Genomic DNA, 24,639 nt, shown 5'->3' on the forward strand with positions numbered 1-24,639 from the left:
TTAGTGTTTATATTTCTGAGGAGCATAATTATTGCTCCCTTTTTAAGGTTCAGTTTATGCCTCGGCATTCCTGTTGGAGTTAACTCATTAAGAAACTCAATAGGATAGTTCTGCATATCTTCCTCAGTTGAGTCATCAATTGAGTTTGAGCTAAGGAATGTCACAGTATCTCCTTCCAAAATGTTTAGCACCTCTTCATTTATGCTATCAACATCAGAGTTCTTTGGGCAAAGAATACATTTTTTTGTTATCTTTGAGACATCAGCAACTAAAATTCTTTCTCCAAAAAAGTTGTTGACAATATTTCCTGTACATAAAATTTTTGAAGGGGATTTCAATTATGTCTTCAGGCAAACCGTCAATGTGTGGTGTATTACCATTGCCAACTTGGATCAACCAATTGCTGAATTCAGTATCAACTGAACGGATATTGTTTGTAAGGTTAAGTATTTGGAAGTTTTGACACAGTTTATTATACTTTATACATGCTTCAACAATTTTTGTCCGGTCACCATGAGGAACCACTGGAAGTGTTTGCCGAAAATCTCCACCAAGTAATAAAACTTTTCCTCCAAAGGGTTTCTGGTTATCCATTATTTCTTTTAGCAGTTTGTCAACCACTGTAAGAGCAATACACTCGTCCCAAATGAGCACTGTAGATGATCTAAAATTTTCAGCATCAGCAGAATTGAGACGCATATTTGATATTGAGTTCTCAACTATCGGAACAGGTAATTTGAACTGAGAGTGGTATGTTCTTCCACCCTCAAGAAGATTGGCTGCTATACCTGTTGAGGCTACAGGGAGTGCAATGTTACCTTCTCCATGAACTGTGCTGAGAAGGGTTTTGTAAAGATACGTTTTACCACTACCTCCTGGACCATCCAAGAAAAAACAACGGTTGCAAAGGTTGTCATTTTTGCTTGCAGACAATATTTTTTCTGAAACTCTTTTTTGTTCTCTGTTTAATGTTTTCTCCATTTCTTCAGCTCTGTATTTTTATAATTCCTTATCATACATATTCCAAAGTTGATCAGTGTTTGGCATTGTGGAAGGCAATCCAAAATCTTCACAGTTTTTTCCATGTAGTACCAGAATGTTGGTTATTTCTTTAAGTGCGATCTTACGACAAATTGTACAATCATCATTGTGTTGTTTATGTTTGTGAACTAAATCTTCAATGAGATATTGCTCATATTTTAGAAAAAGTGCATTCATATTTTGTAATGATGCGAAAACGCAGACATATGCAAATAATTCCCTAAGTTGTTTAGGCATTGTAAAGTGGACAGCATCTTCCAGAGTGTTCTCCCACACATCGTCATCATTAATAAGTCCTTTTGCTTTTGCAGCCTCTTGGAAAGTGGGATAAACATTACCATGTACTGTCCTCAGATCTTCAAAGCATACTGCACCAGCCACATGCAGCAATAGTAGACACAGACAGTAACGCTCTGCATCTGATATTAAGTTGACAGAATACATTCGTCCAATAATTTTTTCTGCGGAATCCGAGTCCTTTGTAGTTATCAGGATGACCGGACCTTAGTCCGGTCATTCTGATGCAATCAACCAGATTGCATCTGTGTGAATGCTTGGGGGACATTCACACGATGCACCTGGTTTCAGGTATAGAGAGAGGGGGGGAAATATCCTATAAGACACAGATGAATATATATATATATATATATATATATATATAGATCATAGAAGGGGGCACAGCTAAAGGGGGCACAGATGATAAATCATAGAATGGGACACAGCCACAGGGGGCACCATTATAAATATATATATATATATATATACACTAAGGGGAGCAAGGGACCTATAAAGGCGGCACATATTTCCCACAGGGGCCACCATGAGCCCCTTGTGAGCCACCATGGGCAGACGTGCGCAGATGTTGGGCCCATCTGCGCACATCATCCCATGATATGGTGGAAACTGTATGCATATATACCATACACGCATGCACTTGTCTGCATGCATGCATGGGTATATATGCATACGCCTCAACCCTTCCTCAACAGAATTCCTTCGGAAAATCCTTACAGCATTTGTCATTTGTCATACATGGAGAATTAGGATTGAGTGCTCCGCATGGTCCATGAATCATATGCTTTGTTACAATTGCATGTAAGCGAGGAGTGATTTCTATGTTAGGGATTTCAGCAGAGACAATTTTATCTATCAGTTCTTCATTTTTTGGTTCACAGCTTTCTTTAAGAATGAGAAGTATGTGAGCATGTGGTAAACCTCTCTTTTGAAATTCTATCACATAGACCATTGCTTTTGGGACTCCAAAAATATGTTTTTTTACTGATGTCATCAATTAGAGCTTTGAGTTTTAGGTGAAATACTCTTGCAACTAAATGTGGTTGCCCATCAACAGTTTGTCCATGTTGTAGGTTATGTACAATCTCTTCCCATTTGGGATTGCATGTCATTGTAATAAAAAGATCTGGTTTTCCATATTTTCTGACAATTGCCATAGCATCTTGATAATTTTGTTGCATGTTTCTGGGGCTCCCTGCAAATGAAGAAGGCAAAATATACATTTTTCCAGGACTCAGGCCTGCTTCATTTGCTTCATTAAACAAATAATCCATTAATCCAGAGTATTTCTCAACACGCAATTTAGGCTGATTTTGACGTATATAATTGAGTCTGTTGGCTTCTGTTTTTACATATGCATCAACTATATATTGCTGTGTAAGACGGCCTGCATTTAAAAAGGGATTAAAATCCTCTCTAATGGAAAGACGGTAACCGTAGTATTGCATTTGAGTGACTCTAACTCTAGGATTGTGTCACTGGTTTGGTAAATTTGATAAAGCTTGTGGTCTGTTTTGCAATGGAATGTCAATTCCCCAGCTTTGATCCCCATAGGGGAATAACAATGGATAAACCATGGGTTCCAAATTCGGATCAAGGACACTAATTCTTTGTGGTTTTTTTTCATTTGTATAATCTTCACTTGGTTTGCAGTGTATAAGAAGATCTCTTTCAAGTGGTGGTTCTCCATCATCATTTTGAAAAATAAAAGCAACCTCTATATTTTGGTGCGTTATAGCGCGTTTGGTAATTTTTGCGATCTTGTACTATTGTCATGGACACTTCCTTAATAACATTGTCATTTTTGGCGGCATTCTCTTCATATTCTTTTTCAACTTGGTACAACATTTTGCAGGCCTCGGCAAAAGGATTGAATTGTGCCATAAATGTACTTAATGTTTGCATAAGCTCTGTATTTATTCCTGAGTTGGCAGAAATTTGCATTCTTTGTTCTGCAGCTTCAGAGGGATCTAAAATGTATAATTGTACAAACTGTCTGTTTTCACCCTGTTGAGGATGCAGTGTTCCTGCTCTGTGACAAATTCGAAAACAGTATGGCCCATAGCCAGAAGGCGGACTAATGTTAGCTCCCATAGATGAAAATGCTACAGCACTATTTATTGACCTTATATTTTGCATGAAATTTTTGCTGTAATGATGCTGACCCATCATGAGCTGCTGTATAAATGGATATGTTCGAATTGGTTTAATATTTACTTTTCCTTTTGAGCAACACTGTAAATTTTTGATCAGATGGTCTTTCTCCTTCAAAATGTTTTGCTTGACAAAAATTGCATATCTGATTTAAATCTCCACATGTGTGGGGTATAATGTTACCCTCATTAATATTAACTATATCATTTATCATTGCCATTCTTTCTATTGTTGCCCGGGATTCGTTATTTTCCACTCGTTTACTTCGGGCCAGTCTCTGTAATTGTGCTTGCCGCAAACATTGTAATTGTCGTTCTTCTGATGTAAGACTTGCTCTCCTAGCTTTTTCTCTTTCAGCATGTCTCTTACGTTTCTGTCTTTCTCTTATATCATTTATCCTCTCCTGTGTGGCTGTTGATAAATCTGTTGTGTCTGTTTGTAGATCTGTTATCCTGCCTCTTTTTATTGCTTGTTGCTGACGTAGTGTTGCTCTCCTAGCTCTGTGTGCTTTCACATTTTTCTGATGCTCATTTTCCTTTTCTTCAATAGATCTATTTGCTCGTCTTTGTCTTTCTCTTAGAGATAGTTTTTTACGCTGATTTTCCTGTTCTTCTATAGATCTATTTGCTCTTCTGAATCTTTCTCTTTTAGCGTTTTTGTGACACTCATTTTCTTTTTCTTGAATTGATCTATTTGCTTGTTTTTTTCTTTGTTTTTCAGCCTTTCTTTTTTTGATTTTTACTTGCTGACTTGACTGTTTCACCAGTCCAAGTAATATAGGCTTGTACTTTTATAATTTTATAATATTTTCTGTAATACTGTAATACTGACTTATATGTAGCTGTAATATGCGTCACTGGCACTGACTTTTGGCTGAGACTGCAGGCACTGTGACTGGTGGCTGATATGACTGCCACTGACTGGTGGTGCTGAGACCACTTGCACTGTGTCTGGTGACTGATACAGCTGTCACTGACTGGTGGTGCTGAGACCACTGGCACTGTGACTGGTGGCTGATACGGCTGGCACTGACTGGTGGTGCTGAGAGCACTGGCACTGTGACTGGTGGCTGATACTGCTGGCACTGATTACTGGCACTGATTGCTGGCACTGACTGGTGGTGCTGAGACTGTGGGCACTGTGACTGGTGCCTGAGATGGCTGGCACGGACTGGTGGTGCTGAGACTGCAGCTGATGGCTGAAACAGCTGGCACTTACTGGTGGCTGAGACGACTGGCAGTGCCACGTTGTGCTGAGACTGCTGTCACTGTGACTGGTGGCTGATACGGCTGGCACTGACTGGTGGTGCTGAGACCACTGGCACTGTGACTGGTGGCTGATACAGCTCGCACTGACTGCTGGCACTGACTGGTGGTGCTGAGACGGCGGGCACTGTGACTGGTGGCTGATAGAGCTGGCACTAACTGGTGGTGCTGAGACCACTGGCACTGTGACTGGTGACTGATAGGGCTGGCACTGACTGCTGTTACTGTGACTGGTGGCAATGATTGATGGTTGGCAATTATTGCTGGCACTGATTGGTGGTGCTGGCTAATACTGCTGGCAATTGGCAATTTGAGAGCAATTTCTGTCACTGTGCATGTAATGGCGTCGCTTCTTATGCACTCTGCTCCAACTGACACCACACACCATAAGAGGCGGTTATTGGCCAGCGGCCGCTTCTCAAATCCAGCGCTCTTCTTCTTACTGCCACGCACTGTGCTGTTACAGCACATCGACGTCCTCACACTGTGCGCAGTCACAGCACAGTGAGCAGCCAAGAACCAGGAAATGGGTACAGAGTCCTGGGAGCGCAGCATTCACCACTTCTGGTCCTCCTGTACTAATTAGTACTAATTCCATAATGGAAATACTCACTAGTATTCACCTCATAAGACACTGACAAGTGTGTCTTATAGGGTGAAAATACGAGTGGGCGCGGCTATCAAATTGGCGCGTTATTACACTTCATTTATCTTCCTCTTATCGGCAGAAATGGCTCAAATTGTTGCGGACAATTAAGCCAGCTTATAAGGTGGTGTTTTGTGTAAAGAGTCACATTTATGGCATAAAGATGTGACTTTTTATCAAAGAGTCGCATTTATGAAAAGAAAAACCAACTGATCGTGGGAACTAGTGATAGGTAAGAATTAAAACAGGACGTATTTATTTTTATCTGATATAACTAAGATAAACAACAGGGTTTTGTCTAAATATTGACATTCAACAGAAACAGTAACAAAAATGTCCCGAGTCTGAGGCAAAAGTCGCAGAGGAAATGTTGCAAATATTCTTTAAAAGTCGCAAATATGCTTCAAAAGTCGCAAGTGCGGTCTGGCAGGGTTCGCTGAAATGGCGCATTTTGGTTTTAAAAAGTTGCATTTTAGTGCTATTGGCGTTAAAATGTCGCAAATCGAGAGAAATAGGCAGATAATTAAGTTTATATTTTAAAAAAGTCACATTTTAAAAGTGGTGTTCGCCTTTTGATATATGAGGTTAAACAAATCACCACTTTTGATTTGTAATGTTAGTATTTTTTTGGCACAAATTACCCCATTATTGATAAATGTTCCCCATTGATTGTTTTGTAAGGGTTATTGGCATGCTCATTTATTGCGCTATTATTTGCTCCTGCTCTTCTGCTGCTCCCCTCTCCATTTATATTCTATACTCGGCATAGTTGTATGTTATGATTAAAGGGTTTCTGTCACTAGAATTTTTAGTATTAAACTGTCTGACATTAGCGATGTGCTAATGTCAGCTGCACCTAACTCTTCTATTCTAATGATTATCCGTGCCCCCGTTACTGTAGAATTCTTACTTTTATAATATGTAAATGAGCCTCTAGATGCAGGAGAGGTGTTGCTCCTACACTTAGAGGCACATCGCTAATGTCAGCCAATTTTATACTGAAAATTCTAGTGACAGAAAACCTTTAAAGGTGTTGTCCAAGTTATATTTATTGATGACCTATCCTCAGGATACGTCATCAATATCAGATCGGCGGGGGTCCGACACCCGGCACCTTCGCCGATCAACTGTTTGAAGAGAAGGCGTGCGCCGTGCCAGCGCTGCCTCCCCTTCACTGTTTACCTTCTAGCCGTTGCATCTGCAGCGGTGAGCAGGTGTAATTTCACCCAAGCCGTCCTATTCATTTCAACGGTACGGATCGCTCCTATACGGATCGCGCCTTCTCTTCAAACAGCTGATCGGTGGGGGTGGCAGGTGTTGGACCCGCCGATCTGATATTGATGACCTATCCTGAGGATAGGTCATCAATAAATATAACTTGGACAACCCCTTTAAGACCTCTTTAATAATCATTAAGTGTTCTTGCACGGCAAGACCACTTACTGTTATCTCACATATATATTCTTATTACTATAACCAAATTTACCACCCTAACTCCTCCAACAGTTTTTACACTACATAGACAGTAATATACCGAAACGTGCGGATTGTTCCCGATTGGTGTGCTATTACTTTGTGGAAACGCTGAATGGTTCACAAAATATCGGCGTTTTTGGGGCGAAATTGGTCCCATAGGAATGAATGGCAGAATGTTGAAAACTAGAGTGGGAGCTGACAAAAGCTAGTGTGTGAGCTGAAAAATCAGGACATGATGTCTAAACTGCCACCACTCCCTCATTTTCAAGCCCACCTACACAAATCTTATATCAAAACGTTCAGCTATCCCTTCTGCCACTAAAAATCCACAGTCCACGGCTAAGCCATAGTCCTGTTATTTTTCACAATATGACCATTTGTTTTCAACTCACGCCGCCCATTGACATTAATAGAAACTCCACTCTAGCAATTTCTAAACTGCGACTGTGCCTTCATTTTTAATATTTCAGAGACATACTATGCATCAAAATGTAGGTCTGGGTCTTGTGATTCTCACAATATCAAGCTCTTTGGTGTAGGATTTAAGATGGCAACGCCAGTGAAGTGAGCAGGTTGGAGCAGTTTGTTTTTAACCGCTCTTCTCTGCCCTTGCTGTAGAGTGAGTTGCCATAGGAACCCAGGGGTGTGAGCAGCCAGCAGAGTGACAAAAGCTATTTTTTTTTTGTTATAAATGTATGTTTTAATGTAACTGTGAAGCACTTTGGGCAACAACATTGCAATTAAATGTGCTATATAAATAAATAAAAGTTGAAATGCATTTCTCACTCTATCAAGCTTGCCATGTGCACTTTTTAAATTTGATCAATCAATTGGTTAGTGTAATGTTTACCATCTTTACTGACTCCAAACACTCCAAACAGTTATTCTGCCCACTCCATAAAGTTACTCTGCCTAGTCCAACCTTTCCACAGTTACTCCAGCCACTCCAACCACACAACAGTTACTTAAGCCACTCCACCCAGTTACTCCGCCCACTCCAGTTGTAGACTACCGGTGGAGGCAAGAACACTTCACACAATTTCCCCAGAAATTGTAGCTTTTCTAGTTAATACTTGTACTCACTGCCATAATTTGTGACCTTTTAATATTCTAATAAAGAAGAAGGAGATTGTATTCATCCTTTGTAGCTGGATTGTGTATCCTTGGTCTCTACTTTGCTTTAACACAACACAGCAAGGTGAGCAGACCCATTAAGGGGGCACATCAGCAGGGGTCCGTCCCTTCATATTTTTGGTTACAACTTCTGTTTCCCCTTTTTTCTGAGTAATGTCCATGTGGCATACTGTGGCTACATGCAATATGGTGATATTTTTCTATCCCATTTCTTGTGTGTTTATAGATCTTTTATGGGTAGAGCACAATGAAAAAAGGCAAAAAGAACACATTTGGGTTACAAATAACTTGTCATTAGGGATTACAGTCAGTCTCTTTTCTGGTAATTGGAATAAGGGTACAGGGCTCAAGCACGACTGCGATTTCTGCCGGTCATGAACATAGTGGACATATAAGCCATGACTAAGATACTGGGTGACTTTGCTGTAATTTTGCAAATGAGGACCCAATGCAGTTGAGCATAAAGGTCTCATCAACACTGTGCGACCGACTGACTTATTTTAAACAGAACAGTATTAATTCTCTTTATTATTATACATTTTCAGATTTATTAAAGGACCCAGAGGAGCTGAACAATGTTGCTGCACAGTTTCCCAAGATTGTCCGCTCAATGGAGAGGAAACTTCGCTCCATTCTAGACTATAAGGAAGTATCTGCTGCGGTGCACCAATACAATAAGGAATCATTCGCCAGCTGGAAGGAAAGTGTGGGAAGTAATTATACGAATTACATTTCTAACCTGAGATGGCATTTGGATTGGAGCTTAAAACCCAAGGCGTACGAACTGGCAATTGACCGATGGCTTAAGAATGAGAGTAATGGTATTTTCAAAGGCACAGGCTATATGCCACATAACCTATTTAATGCAAAGAGAAAAGCGCATTGAATAATAATGAATGTATTACTACTAATACTAGAGTAAAACAAATCAGAAGAGCATACTCTCTGGCAGGGGCGTTGCTAGGGTTTAAAAACATCCAAGCGCCAATGAATATGGCCCAGTTCCCTAAGGCTACTTTCACACTAGCGGTAGCCTTCTACGGCACGCTGTTCCGGCGGGGGAACAGCATGTCGGAATCGTGTTAACACTAGTGCACCATGCCGCCGGAAGTCCACTTTGGCCCCATTTACTATAATGGGGGCAAGCCGGAGGTCCGGCCGCAGCACGGCAAACATGCCAAGAGGCGGCTGGAATAAAACTGCAGCATGCTGTAGTGTTTTTCAGCCCACCTCTCGGCATGTTTGCTGTGCTGCGGCTGGACCTCCAGCCTGCCCTCATTATAGTAAATGGGGCCAGAGTGGACTTCCGGCGGCGCGGTGCACTAGCGGTAGCACGGATCTGGCAGGCTGTTACTCTTCCGGAACAGCCTGCTGGAGAAGGCTACCACTTGTGTGAAAGTAGCCTAAGTCGACCTCGTACTCCTCGTACACTGCATTTTGCTGTACTTGCTATACAGCAGCACATACCACTCACATCCAGTGCCTCCAGGTGACGTCTTCTCTGATGTAGATCTTCTCTGTCATCATCTTCTCCACTCGGTCCAGACAACGTCTTTCAGCCGCGCATCGTCTCTGCAGAGTGTGACACACAGACACCTTAGGTTCCTCACATTTCTATCATCATCATCCCCCAACCTGGAGTCCCCACAGTGTTATCCTGCTGCTTGCTGTGCTCCCCATTATCCCCAAATACTATCCTGAAGAAAAATAAGTGCTATACAGATAGCCCCCCCCCCCCATAGTAATAGTGCTCCTCCAAGTACCACCAATAGTAATTCCCTTCTAGAATGCCCTCATTAGTAATACTGCCCCCAACAGTGATAATGCTCCCCAAGAGTGCCCCCATTAGTAGAAGAACCCCTTCTTTATTAATAATGCCCTCACAGAGCCCCAAGTAGAAATATTGTTCCCCCAGTGTTAATAAAGCTCTCTACACAGCCTCCTTCAACATACAGTCCCATGTAAATAACATCACTCCCTCCCCCAGCCACCATCAATATACAGTCCCATGTAAATAACATCACTTCTTCCCACAGCCACCATCAATATACAGTCCCCAGGCCCTGAATGTTTTAGCCTAGTAATGCCCCTGCTCTCTGGTATAACCTGAAAAACATTTTTAAAGCATGTAAAACTTGACAGAAGTCAGATCTGGTAATGCAATATAATCAAAATTTTGCTTGGCATATGAAAGGAGTCACATATGACATATACATGCAACAAATTAATGCGAATTTCATATTTAAAGTGTGTCTCCAGTCAAAACTTTACAGAGCTCTTAGAACTTCATTTATGGTACTACTGTTGAGCCAGGTTCAATCATTTGTACTACAAACTGATATTTATTTCTGATTCACTAAGAAGACATTGTTATTGCCTGCCATATTACAGGTACAGTCTTCTGCCCCCCCCGGTCATGGCCTCTCTGCTCGCTCACAGTACCCTCTCTCTTGTCCCTTAAAGGTGCCTTCACACACAAGAGATTTTATTGCAGAAATTTCTACACTTGCAAATGAGTTCAATTAATCTGAATGGAGCTTGCAGAAATTCATGTGCTTGCCACCAAACATCCCAATTTAGATGAACAAAATTGATATTCAGTTGCAAAACTTTCTGCAACAAAATATGTGGTGTGGTTTATTATTCTATTACTATTCTTAGGCTACTTTCACACTAGCGTTCGGGGGTCCGTTTGTGAGCTCCGTTTGAAGGGGCTCACAAGCGGCCCCGAAGGCATCCGTACTGCCCTAATGCATTCTGAGTGGATGCGGATCCGCTCAGAATGCATCAGTCTGGCAGCGTTCGGCCTCCGCTCCGCTCAGCAAGCGGACATCTGAACGCAGCTTGCAGCGTTCGGGTGTCCGCCTGGCCGTGCGGAGGCGAGCGGATCCATCCAGACTTACGGATCCGTTTGAATTTGACACTATATGGCTCAATTTTCAAACGGATCCGTCCCCCATTGACTTTCAATGTAAAGTCTGGACGGATCCGTCTGAAGCTACTTTCACACTTAGAATTTTTTCTACAATATAATGCATACCGATCCGTTCTGAACGGATCCAAAGTCTGCATTATATGAGCGGATCCGTCTGGGCAGACCCCAGACGGATCCGCTCTGAACGCTAGTGTGAAAGTACACTGCACACCCTTTTTTGGAAACAGCCGCTGTATTCACAAGGCTTCATTAGCCTGAAAGCTCCCTCCCCTACACACAGCTTTAATTCCGTTTGGGTAAGGGCTCATTCATGTCAATTAGGCTTCAGCGAATCGACCATCAGATCATAGATCCAAAGTCGATTTGTTCAAATACATTTTGATGCTTAGTGGAGCCAAAGTTTGTTTTCCTCAAAGTCAAGCGAGACTTTGGTTAATTCCTACTGTATACACATCTGCGTATTGAAAAACAATACATTTAAATGCTGTACGGATACAGCATCAAAATGTAAGTATTTGAACAAATCGACTTCGGATCTATGATCTGAAGGTTGATTCGCTCAAGCCTAATGTCAGTAAATCACATACAATATCCAAAGACAGCACACGGATCCACTGATTTTATGATGTTCATTTAGGCCCCTTTCACACGAGCTAGTTCCACATATTGGACTTGCAGCACATGTTAGGGAGAGCACCTGCCCTGACCTCCCAGCACTGACGGGGTCAGAATAGCATTATATTGATTTATGATGCTATGTAACCCTTAGATGTCTGGAATGTATTGTTAATACGGACATAATGCTGTCAGTGTTAGCCAATACATTCCAGACCTCTAAGGGTTACATAGCATCATAACTCAATATAATGCTATTCTGACCCCGTCAGTGCTTGGAGGTCAGGGTGGGTGCTCTCGCTGACACACTGCAAGTTCAATGCGTGGAACTCACTTGTGTGAAAAAGGCATAACCTATCCTTGTTTTTGGAAAAAACTGAAACACATACTACTTTGTTCTGGGGTGTGGACCAAACAGGCTTAGGCTACTTTCACACTAGCGTTAGGAGCGGATCCGTCTGATGTTTCATCAGACGGATCTGCTCCTATAATGCAGACGTTCGCATCCGTTCAGAACGGATCCGTCTGCATTAAAACTTAGAAAATTTTCTAAGTATGAAAGTAGCCTGAAGGGATCCGTCCAGACTTTACATTGTAAGTCAATGGGGAACGGATCCGCTTGAAGATTGAGCCATATGGTGTCATCTTCAAGCGGATCCGTCCCCATTGACTTACATTGTAAGTCTGGACGGATCCGCTCGCCTCCGCACGGCCAGGCGGACACCCGAACGCTGCAAGCAGCGTTCAGGTGTCCGCTCACTGAGCGGAGCGGAGGCTGAGCGCTGGCAGGCGGATGCATTCTCAGTGGATCCGCCTCCATAGAGAATGCATCAGGGCCGGGCGGCTGCGTTCAGGACCGCTCGTGAGCCCCTTCAAACGGAGCTCACGAGCGGACACCTGAACGCAGGTGTGAAAGTAGCCTTATTGAGTCTATGGGTCCATGAAAACCACTCAGAAACACGTCCATGTCTTGCCAGTGGCACTAACCAGGGCCCTCACTCTAACCCTTAATTTCACACTCGCCCCTCATTCTCTCCTGATCACACATAAAAGGTTCCCATACTATACCATATCACTTACATAACCATTAGTATTTGTTTTGGTCAAAAATATTTTTTACGCTTTCCACCACGACAAGGTAGACTCTTTTGGCAGAGCCCTACTCTACTCTAGCCAAGATTAACTACTTTCAAATTCTTAATTCTCTTTCTAAATGTATATTATGGAATTTTTTTACTAATTAAAACCACATAGTGATACATTTTGTTTTCTAATCTCTTTGTATTTCTGATTGCAGATTATTTTATTTACTGCACTCATAGGTATAGATATAGGCCACAATAGATTAGAGGAGATCCTATTGATTTCTTTGGGAGAGATTCCTAGACGACCGCTCCATGTTTTGAGGTCCAGAAATTGCGGATCCGCAAAACACAGAGGTTAACCCATGAAAGAAATGCCTATTCTTGTCCGTGGACAAGAATAGGACTTGCTCTATGTTTTTTGCAGGGCCGCGGAATGGAACAACGGATGCAGACAGCACACAGTTGTCACAGTCCCTCCCATGACAGAGGTTAGACGATCTGAGAGACTGGCTGCACGTGAGGTTATCTGATAGTCTCTCTGTTTTCACTTGTTGCAGTGTTGTTGTTAGTAATGACCACACCTCTTGTCTCAGGTGCAGCTTGTGGTCATTACTGCTACTCTATTTAGTCTGGACTCACACTTCATACCATGCAGTTGATATTATCTGCCTGGAGTTGGAAGAGCTGGTATATTGTTCTCATCTGAGTTCCTGCTCATCCATTTTCTATTGAAGATAAGTGTACTTCGCTTTGTATTTTGTTGTTCTCAATTGCTCGTTGTTTACTAGGCCTCAGGGAGACGCTGGTTCGTTCATCTGGGAAGGAACCAGTAGTCTCAGACCCTGTCACTACTCCTAGGGATTTTCAGGGTTACAAGGGGCTAGGTTTACGGTGTATGAATATTCCCACCTTCAGGGTCTATTCATACTGACAGGAGTCAGGGCTAGGTTTAGGGTTTCCTAGGTCACCCGTTCCCTTTCCTTAGCCTTGAGGCCTAGTTCCTGGTCATTTTCCTTCTGTGGTCATTCTGGTGTTTATCCCCTCCCCCCACATTGTGACAACAGTGTGCTGTTCTCATCTTTTGCGGAGCTCATAGTTACAGATGTGGTGATACCTAATATGTGTTTTTTTCCAGCTGTAAACAGTAAAACCATATTTAGAAAAAATAAATGTTTTTCTGTTGCTATTATTTTTCTGGCAGTGGTCTTGTGTGGGGGTCTCTTTTTTTTTGTTGTTGCTGAAAAGACCTTTTTTTCTATTATTTTCTTACTTTTCAGTTAGTCACCCTATGGGACTTCCACTTTATGGAAATATAAAAACATCATGTGTACAATATAAACAGTCCTTTGCAAGAAAATTGGGAGATTTATCAAAACTGGTGTAAAGGAAAACTGACTTAGCTGCCCATAGCAACTAATGAGATTCCACCTTTCATTTTTCAGAGCTCCTTTGGAAAATGACAGGTGGAATCTGATCGGTTGTTATGACCAACTAAGTCAGTTTTCCTTTACACCAGTTCTGAAAATTTTACACTATTGAGAAAATTTACTAAACGACAGATTTTCCCTTTGATGATCTAATAACAATTAATAATGGCTTATATGATAGAAATAAGTTGTATCCCAGTAGCCAGAAAGGCTTTCTGCCACAGCCTTGAACTCTTGCACCTTCTTCTGGGTTGCTGCCAGTGACTCTGAATAAGGTGCAAGAAGTCAAGGCTGCGGCAGAAAGCCTTTCAGGATACTGGGATACAACTTATTTCTATCATATAAGCCATTACCTGTGTGGGTGTATTATTTATTTAGCACAATATGAAGATAGCACTACTAAATACCGGCAGATGGGAAATGGATAGGCTCTGTTCCACTATTCTCCTCAGGAATGTCTCCTGTCAATGTCTCTCTAAGTCTCATTCAGAGCCGCAACCGATTTGACTTGTGACTCGGCTCGTGCAGGAAAGGAAGTAGTACCTGACCGGGTGGTAAGGAAGTGGCATCAAACGCTGCCGGAAATATTACCGCGGGGATATTTTTAGAGAGGGCAGCAGCCTCCCTTCTGTACTGGGTAAATGTGGGCTGACGTGACATCCACTCTGACTGAATGGTCCTGGCCGCAGAAAATTACTAAGTCACTTAGTAATAGTGATCCAACGCCTCCTCCAGGCCCCCCTAAAAGACCCTGATCACCGGGCCTCTCATTGCAGCACCACCAGTACTGCCGTGATGGCGGCCCTGACCTTCAGAGACATTTACATCATATGTGACTGATATCAAGCTACTTTCACACTTGCGTTTTTGCCTAATCCAGCACTGATCAGCAAAAACGCTTCCGTTACTGATACCATCTGCATCCGTTATGAACGGATCCGGTTGAATTATCTTTAACATAGCAAGGACGGATCCATCTTGAAAATCATTAAAAGTCAATGGGGAACGGATCCATTTTCTATTGTGTCAGAGAAAACTGATCTGGCCCTATTGACTTGCATTGTAGGTCATGCCAGATCCGTTTTGTTCCACATCCCATGACAGAAAGAAAACTGCAGTTTGCTCTGTGGTATAGGAACACAACCAAACGGAACAGAATGCATTTTGGAGCATTCTATTCTGTTCAGTTACGTTTTATCCCTATTGACAATGAATGGGGACAAAACGGAAACTTTTTTCTCAGGTATTGAGATCCTCTGCCGGATCTCAATTCCGGAAAAGAGAAACACTAGTGTGAAAGTCGCCTCAGCCGCTCCTCTTATATAACGCTCCAGCACTGATATAACCTCCAGAGACATTTACATCATATGTGACTGATATCAGCCGCTCCTCTTATAACGCTCCAGCACTGATATAACCTCCAGAGACATTTACATCATATGTGACTGATATCAGCCGCTCCTCTTATAACGCTCCAGCACTGATATAACCTCCAGAGACATTTACATCATATGTGACTGATATCAGCCGCTCCTCTTATAACGCTCCAGCACTGATATAACCTCCAGAGACATTTACATCATATGTGACTGATATCAGCCGCTCCTCTTATAACGCTCCAGCACTGATATATCCTCCAGAGACATTTACATCATATGTGACTGATATCAGCCGCTCCTCTTATAACGCTCCAGCACTGATATATCCTCCAGAGACATTTACATCATATGTGACTGATACCAGCTGCCCTTCTTATAATGCTCCAGTGCTGATATAACCTCCAGAAACATTTACATCATATGTGACTGATACCAGCTGCCCCTCTTGCATGGACCTGTGTGGGGAGTGAGCTTCATACTTTCAGCAGGGAACTTGAAGCACAGTAGCAGCAGGTCAGAAGGTGCAGTCTCTGGGGGGTAGTTTTCATCATCTCCTGCAGCCATGGCTTGTCTGGCAGGAGTCTCTGCCACCTCCTTACACGGAGAGAAGAGGGGGAGGCTGTCTTCTCGCTTGGGTTGAGTAAAGTTTCATATGGGCCGGTGGGGGAGGCTCTTAGCGGGTCCCTTTTTTTGCATCTTTGCAGGGCCCATGACAGCTGTACCAGTAGTACTGCCCTGATGGCGGCCCTGGCACTGACTATTGGCAGGAGATGCAATGGAAATCCCCTTTTCAGCCTAGCATGGCACATGGTAAATGGATGACACAAGGAGGACAAACATGGACCAATAACATGCCCTTCTCAGACATCTTCGTAGATTTTTTGTTATAGATTTCATTATAGATGTGTGAATAAGACATAAGATATAAAGTTATTTTTATCTATTTTCCTGTATAGCTCTTTTAGCAGGGAGAAAGTAAAGAGCTGTAGTAATTGAAATCTGTTTCTATTCTGCCCAATACTAAAATGAAAAAAGTGTGCAGCATGCAAGTGAATGAAGATAATGAATGACATTTTTTTTATATACAGACTGAGATACAAATCTAGAGGTTTTTAACACTTTTTAAATACCCATCTAGCGTAACAAATAGCAGAGCTTCTAACACATGCGATCTGCCATCTTAACTGACAAGTCCGGCGAGGCACAGGTAAGTCCTTACCTGTGCCTGTGCGCGAGCTGTTCTGAAATGAAATGCGGTCTCCGGGTGCAGGCAGTTCCAAGAACAGCCCGATGAAGGCCCCCGGAGGCTGTTCTCGGAACTGCCTGCTCTCGGAGACCGCATTTCATTTCAGACCGGCTCGCGCACAGGCACAGGTAAGGACTTACCTGTGCCTCGCCGGACTTGTCAGTAAGATGGCAGATCGCTGGCGAACACTGCGAACCGGCCATCACTGGTTATAGATATCCATTTATCAACTTTATACTGTAAATCAAATAAAACTGATGAACAACACTGAACTGAACATTGGTTTTTGGCCTGCTCCTTCCCATGGTTGCTTGTACACATTATTGGTTTACATTTCTTTTCTTATGCCTGCATATACAATATTATACAGCAAACAATATCAAGCACCTGACTAAAGCTGGTTCCAGATGCCTCCGATAATTTCCGCCATGGATTTTGACATTGAATCCATTGCAAATCTGTGATAACTCAACGCAACAAAATCAGTATGCTTTATACATGGAATTTGTGGTGAATACGGTGTAGATTTCAAGCAATACAATACAAGGAGTGAAACCCGCATTGAAAATCTGAACAAGCATGTTATGGAAATGAAAATGTGTGGTGTGCTCTGATTTAGAGCTCATGCACACGACCGTATGTATTTTGCAGTCCACAAAAAACGGACCTGCAAAAAATACGGATGACGTCTGTGTGCATTACGTATTTTGCAGAACAGAACAGCTGGCCCCTAATAGAACAGTCGTATCCTTGTCCGTAATGTGGACAATAATAGGACATGTTTTATTTTTTTGCAAAACGAAAATACAGACATATGTAAACGGAATGCACACGGAGTAAAAGTGCCGTATACAATCTGCAAAAAACAAAAAACAGAACGGACACAGAAAGACAATACGTTTAAAAAACAAACAAAAAAAGAACGTTTCTACGGTTCATAGGCTTATTGACAGCAGTCCAATTGTATTCTCCTCCAAACGCTGAGCAATTGCACTTTTTTTTTCTTCCAATGTGGCTTTTTAGTGCATCATACTGTACCAGTGTTGCATTGCATATTACTGCAAGATAATGGGAAGGTACAGCAAAAGCAATAACACAATTTTTTACCCGTGTTATTAAATGCATTGCATACTACTGCAAGATAAAAGGGAGTTACTGCAAAAGAAATACTTCAATAATGCCATTTTATACTTATGTTATTAAATGCATTGTATTTTTACTGTAAAAAACGTTGTGATACTGCATCAAACCATGTAGATCAAAGACATTATACTGCAAAAATTGCACTTATTTCTGTGTTAGTAAGCGCATTACTGCATCATACTGTGCAGTTTAAAGACATTTTAATGCAGAAATTGCATTGTTATGCCCGTGTTACTGAATGCATTTTATTACTGCAATATACCATGTAGTTCAAACATATTTTTACTGCAAAAACTGCATTATTACTAAAGTAAATCACTATTGTCAATACCAGTGTGTGGTGTGATTTTAGAAGGGGAGGGACATTTAATTGCGCATCTGTGTTTAAATTACAGAAAAAACACTTGCAATTTTGCTAGTACCATTTAATAATCTGTGTACCAAAACCGTGACTTATCATTTATAGGAAAATTCATGACTTTTTATTTATAGGCATCATCATGGAAAATGGAAGAAGGGAAAACAAAATATCCATAACTCATCACCTGAGAGTCAGAATATGGGTTGTAGCATCTCCAGCCATCCGACAATGTGTAATAGTAAAAGTAGCAGTTCACAGTTCTCCCTGGCTTCCGATAGGTGGCAAGTTATTATTAAGGACAAAGAGAAAGAGATTTTGGACTGGCTGGCTCCCTGTTCCTCTCAGTCACAGCAGGTTGATGTGAATGTCAATTCTGACTCTGACACCATGCCTTGGAGCCAGGGGTCACAGCATTCCTTCTGCTCCTCCTCTCAATTGCATCTTCTTTGTCTTCACTATCACTACCCCCTTCTAGTGGGGCACTTTCTTTCTTCCTAAGAAGAGGTAAGAAACCCCATGTGCTATGGAAAATATTCAAGATGGCCCCCCTGTTGATGGCTTGTGTGACAACAGCGTTTGGACTGCCATGAGAGGGACCCCATGCATAGCTGTGTTGTACTGTTACATGGTGGAGAACATGGAACGCTCTTTGCAATTCTCGCTGTGCAGCAAGGTGCACACTATTGGTGGACATTCAGAGCACCTGTTATGGGCAGGGATAGTACATGTATTTCGCAGACCACTGGGTCAATGTTTTTTGTTGCAGCGGCAAGGCAGTAGTGCGGCAACAAGGCCAGGTCCTATTAACACCTCTACGTTTGTGTCAGTCTGGTACCAACATCAGGTCCTTATCCTCCTCCATGGGCATTCGCCCATCCCCAACAGAAGCAGGGCACAGTGTTGCTCCCATTCCTCCTCCCTCCTATCTTATGTGTAAAGTGAAGTGTTACCATGCTGTTTTAGAGCTGATTAGCATGGGCGAGAGTAGCCACACAGACATTCAGTTGCTAAAGTGCATCAAGCAGCAAACATCTAGCTGACTTCCTGCTAACTCCAACTGGGCAAGGTACACAGTCACAGTAGCAGGAACATTGTGGCCGTTCTGCTTGCTGCCATGTCTGTTACATGCTATGTTGCCACTTCAGGCGTTACCTCTATACACATTACCCTTTCCACATCCACACTGCACTGCTGCTCCTGCTCCCAAATAAAAGGGATATTTTTCCAGCTTTACACAGTTTCAGAACAAGTTACTGTTTCTTCTGTCAGTTAACACTTACATTTGGATAAATATGGGCAGGCATTCTGTCCATTTAATGCCCATACACAACAAGCCACTGTATCTTATTACATTAATGTATGTGTATATACACTCACCTAAAGAATTATTAGGAACACCTGTTCTATTTCTCATTAATGCAATTATCTAGTCAACCAATCACATGGCAGTTGCTTTCATGCATTTAGGGGTGTGGTCCTGGTCAAGACAATCTCCTGAACTCCAAACTGAATGTCGGAATGGGAAAGAAAGGTGATTTAAGCAATTTTGAGCGTGGCATGTTTGTTGGTGCCAGATGGGCTGGTCTGAGTATTTCACAATCTGCTCAGTTACTGGGATTTTCACGCACAACCATTTCTAGGGTTTACAAAGAATGGTGTGAAAAGGCAAAAACATCCAGTATGCGGCAGTCCTGTGGGCAAAAATGTCTTGTGAGGCTAGAGGTCAGAGGAGAATGGGCCGACTGATTCAAGCTGATAGAAGAGCAACGTTGACTGAAATAACCACTCGTTACAACCGAGGTATGCAGCAAAGCATTTGTGAAGCCACAACACGCACAACCTTGAGGCGGGATGGGCTACAACAGCAGAAGACCCCACCGGGGTACCACTCATCTCCACTACAAATAGGAAAAAGAGGCTACAATTTGCACAAGCTCACCAAAATTGGACTGTTGAAGACTGGAAAAATGTGCCTGGTCTGATGAGTCTCGATTTCTGTTGAGACATTCAAATGGTAGAGTCTGAATTTGGCGTAAACAGAATGAGAACATGTATCCATCCTCTGATGGCTACTTCCAGCAGGATAATGCACCATGTCACAAAGCTCGAATCATTTCAATTGGTTTCTTGAACATGACATTGAGTTCACTGTACTAAAATGGCCCCCACAGTCACCAGATCTCAACCCAATAGAGCATCTTTGGGATGTGGTGGAACGGGAGCTTCGTGCCCTGGATGTGCATCCCTCAAATCTCCATCAACTGCAAGATGCTATCCTATCAATATGGGCCAACATTTCTAAAGAATGCTATCAGCACCTTGTTGAATCAATGCCACGTAAAATTAAGGCAGTTCTGAAGGCAAAAGGGGGTCCAACACCGTATTAGTATGGTGTTCCTAATAATTCTTTAGGTGAGTGTATATATATAGTACAGACCAAAAGTTTGGACACACCTTCTCATTCAAAGAGTTGTCTTTATTTTCATGACTATGAAGGCATCAAAACTATGAATTAACACATGTGGAATTATATACATAACAAACAAGTGTGAAACAACTGAAAATATGTCATATTCTAGGTTCTTCAAAGTAGCCACCTTTTGCTTTGATTACTGCTTTGCACACTCTTGGCATTCTCTTGATGAGCTTCAAGAGGTAGTCCCTGAAATGGTTTTCACTTCACAGGTGTGCCCTGTCAGGTTTAATAAGTGGGATTTCTTGCCTTATAAATGGGGTTGGGACCATCAGTTGCGTTGAGGAGAAGTCAGGTGGATACACAGCTGATAGTCCTACTGAATACTGAAGACTGTTAGAATTTGTATTATGGCAAGAAAAAAGCAGCTAAGTAAAGAAAAACGAGAGGCCATCATTACTTTAAGAAATGAAGGTCAGTCAGTCAGCCGAAAAATTGGGAAAACTTTGAAAGTAAGGGCTATCTGACCATGAAGGAGAGTAATGGGGTGCTGCGCCAGATGACCTGGCCTCCACAGTCACCGGACCTGACCTGAGTTTCAATCCTGTCTTTGCCGTGGAGCGACACACTGCCCCAGCTGCTGGTGTAATGATCTGGGGAGCCATCACATACGACAGTCGATCACCCCTAGTAGTGATACGAGGGACGCTAACAGCTCAGGGATATGTGCAGGACATCCTGCGGCCACATGTGTGGTCTCTCATGGAAGGGCTTCCAACTGGCCTTTTTCAGCAAAATAATGCTCACTCACAGCAAGGGTTTCACATGGATGTCTTCTGCAGATTGCAACACTTCAGTGGCCTGCCCGGTCACCAGATTTATTGCCAAATAGGAATTTATGGGACCATCTGGGATACAACCTTTGACAGCTTTTGAGTGTACAGGATCTACAGGCCCAACTGCAACATCTATGGGCAAATGTGTACAGGATAGCATACAGAACCTATATGCCTCCATGCCCATCTGTGTCTCATCTTGTATCCAGACTAGAGGCAGCGTACAGGGTACTAGAGCCTTCTTTCAATTGCACAGTTTAGCCCAATAAACTTATCCTTTCACTATAATATTGTAATCAGTTGCATATATCATCATTACATTCACACATAGAAAGTTTAATTTAATTCCAACAACTACTTCTTGGTGCGTTATTTTTTTCTGTCAATGAATGTATAATGCACTGCCATCTGTAGCAGTCAGTACATGAAACCCAAAAAAGCCATGTTTGAAAATATTCTTTAAGATTTACCAATGATTCAGTAATAGTTTCAGCTTTAAAGTGGTTGACTTAGCCGCAGCGAATGACAGGTTGTAGCAGTGTGCGGCTCCCCTTGTGTCATGATAAATGGTCATTGGTAGCTGGCAATGTCAAAACAGATGTGATATTGCTGGAGCCCAGCGGAGCATCACAGGCCTTCAGAAGGAGCGGGGAGCCAGCGCCGGGAAGCAGGTAAGTAATCTTCCCTTTACATATCCGGCAGAATGAGGGAGGGTTTGCCAATCCCCCCATTCCTGCACAACCCCTTTAAAAGGAAGCCTTTTTCCACTTTTGTTACTTGCCAATTGCAGGCTGCAACGGGGACGAGACTCCCTAGCATCACCCGCGATGCGAGGGAGGCTTGTTCCTGTCGCGGCTTGCTATTGGCTACCCCCCCCATCTCAGTCGCCGGATGTTTTGATTCGTGTGATGGGGAGATTCAGCGGTGGCCATGCGGGCATCAGAAGCAACGCGGGTGCTGCGGAGTGGGGTAAGTATAAATTGTATGAGTGGCCTGGTGATTTTAGGGATTGAATAACCCCTTTAAGGTGTAGACCCAGCCTTACGGCTGCCTCAGATCTCTGTACATGTTCTTATATGTTTATATCAGCTATCTTATTCAGAGTATTCTTTATAAATGAGTGTTAGGCTGTTGCTCCGTGATGGCCGCACATCTGTTCTGGTTATTCTGTTGAAAAGTTACTCAAGAAAGCATATTGATCCCCATAGCGCTGCTGTAATCATATTCATTGCCATGACATTTGATTTACCACAGGGCTTTTATTTGCATGCCGAACATCAGTCACCTACTTCAGTTGTGATCCCAGGAATTAACCAACCTATTCCTATGAGTATTTCCACTTTGCAGCTGCTATGTATTCCTGTTTCATTATACAAGTTCCAAGTTTGAAGAGCATGAAGTTTTTTATTTTTTTATTAGATATATATATATAGTCCAGTAGGTTCTGGACAATTTATGATAAAAAATAGGCAGTGTCCTGGTAGCTGTGTTTCAGTATCTGTGAATTTAAATTCATGCCCCATTATGCTCTGCATCGCTCAAGACTAGAGATGAGCGAAATCGAAGCTGACGAAGTGGAATTCAATCCGAATTTCAGGAAAAATTCTATTCGCACCGAAGCCGAATTTCCTTGCGCTACGTGGTAACGAATCGCATATTTTCCTATAATGGCTGCTGCTGCACGTGGGAGGACATGGAGAAAAGAACTCTGGGAAGGCGGGATCACCCATAATGCCATGCATGCAACCAATCAGCAGCCAGCCATCCCTGTGATGTCACAGCCCTATAAATAGCGTCAGCCATCTTAGATTCTGCCATTCACCAGCATACTTAGTGCAGGGAGAGACATGTCTGCAGGCGCTAGGGACACTGATAGAAAAAACTTCATTGTGCTAAAAAAAAACGATTTACAAGTGCAGGGAATAATTATTCAAGGTGTAGGGAAAGGATAGGGAGGAATCATTTCACAGGATTTCTGTTGAACAGGGTTCAGTAGGGGAGGTTACAGCCTGGGTAATAGGAACAATCCTATTAGACCTTGCAGCACTGACTGGGGATCCAAATTGCCATTACACAGCTCTGTAATTCCAGCAAACCGTTCTTAATAGGGTGCAAGTGCTGTTTGAGGCAGGCATTAACAGGGTTTATTACAAGGAAATATTTCTACGTCTTATTTGCCCTTGTGCGGTGCAGTTATATGTTCTAAAGCATTTTTTGGCTTGTATTGGTGGGAAAAGGGCTTATTAGTCGTTGTGTGGTGAAGTGAGAAAATTACAGACTTTTTTGGGGTGTTTTAATTTCCTTTTCATTTATTTATTTGATCTAACAGTATGTCAGACAGATAAGTGCCAGGCCCTGCACAGGGGAGTGGAAGAGGCCTAAATGTTTTTGACGCAGGCACAGATTGCAGCAGAGTAAGGGGGCGTGGCAGCAGGAGTCGCAGCGAGAGGCCTGAGCTCCCGGTGTCATCTAGCGGTCATGTCTTGACCAGCAACCCAGCGGTTCCCAAATGGTTGACTCGGTCATCCACTTTGTCCCAAGTGACATCAGACACCCCAGCCAAGAGTCGGTGGGTTCGTGGCTAGTGATGTCGCGAACATAAATTTTCAGTTCGCGAACAGCGAACGAGAACTTCCGCAAATGTTCGCGAACTGGCGAACCGGGCGAACCGCCATAGACTTCAATAGACAGGCGAATTTAAAACCCACAGGGACTCTTTCTGGCCACAATAGTGATGAGAAAGTTGTTTCAAGGGGTCTAACACCTGGACTGTGGCATGCCGGAGGGGGATCTATGGCAAAACTCCATGGAAAATTACGTAGTGGACGCAGAGTCGGGGTTTTAATCCATAAAGGGCATAAATCAACTAACATTCCTAAATTGTTTGGAATAACGTGCTTTAAAACATCCAGTGTGTGTATACGATCAGGTATGATGTTGTATCGATCAGGTAGTGTAAGGGTTACGCCCGCATCACAGACATTGACAGACCAAACTCCCCTTTTAATGCACCGCAAACAGTTCATTTGCACAACCGCAAACTCCCCATTTGCACAAGGTTGGATACCAAGCTAGCCACGTCCCGGTGATGTCATTGAAGGTTTCTTCCTCCACCCAGCCACGTACAACACCAAGGGTCCCCGAAAGGTCAATTGAATTGATTTTTCGAACGGGGAGATGGTAAAAAAA

The 24,639-nt window shown here is 42.6% G+C and overlaps 1 protein-coding gene across 1 annotated transcript in view; it reads left to right on the forward strand.

Moving 5' to 3' along the window:
- Positions 1 to 9,236, forward strand: part of ARSK (arylsulfatase family member K) — a 181,693-nt gene extending 172,457 nt beyond the window's left edge. The window contains exon 8 of the mRNA XM_040421555.1: positions 8,556 to 9,236. Within this exon, the coding sequence (XP_040277489.1) occupies positions 8,556 to 8,896 (341 nt within the window). The 3' untranslated portion in view covers positions 8,897 to 9,236. The remainder of the gene's footprint in view (positions 1 to 8,555) is intronic.
- Positions 9,237 to 24,639: the final 15,403 nt, after the last annotated feature.

Source organism: Bufo bufo, chromosome 2 (assembly GCF_905171765.1).
Source record: "Bufo bufo chromosome 2, aBufBuf1.1, whole genome shotgun sequence".
Lineage (NCBI taxonomy): Eukaryota > Metazoa > Chordata > Amphibia > Anura > Bufonidae > Bufo > Bufo bufo.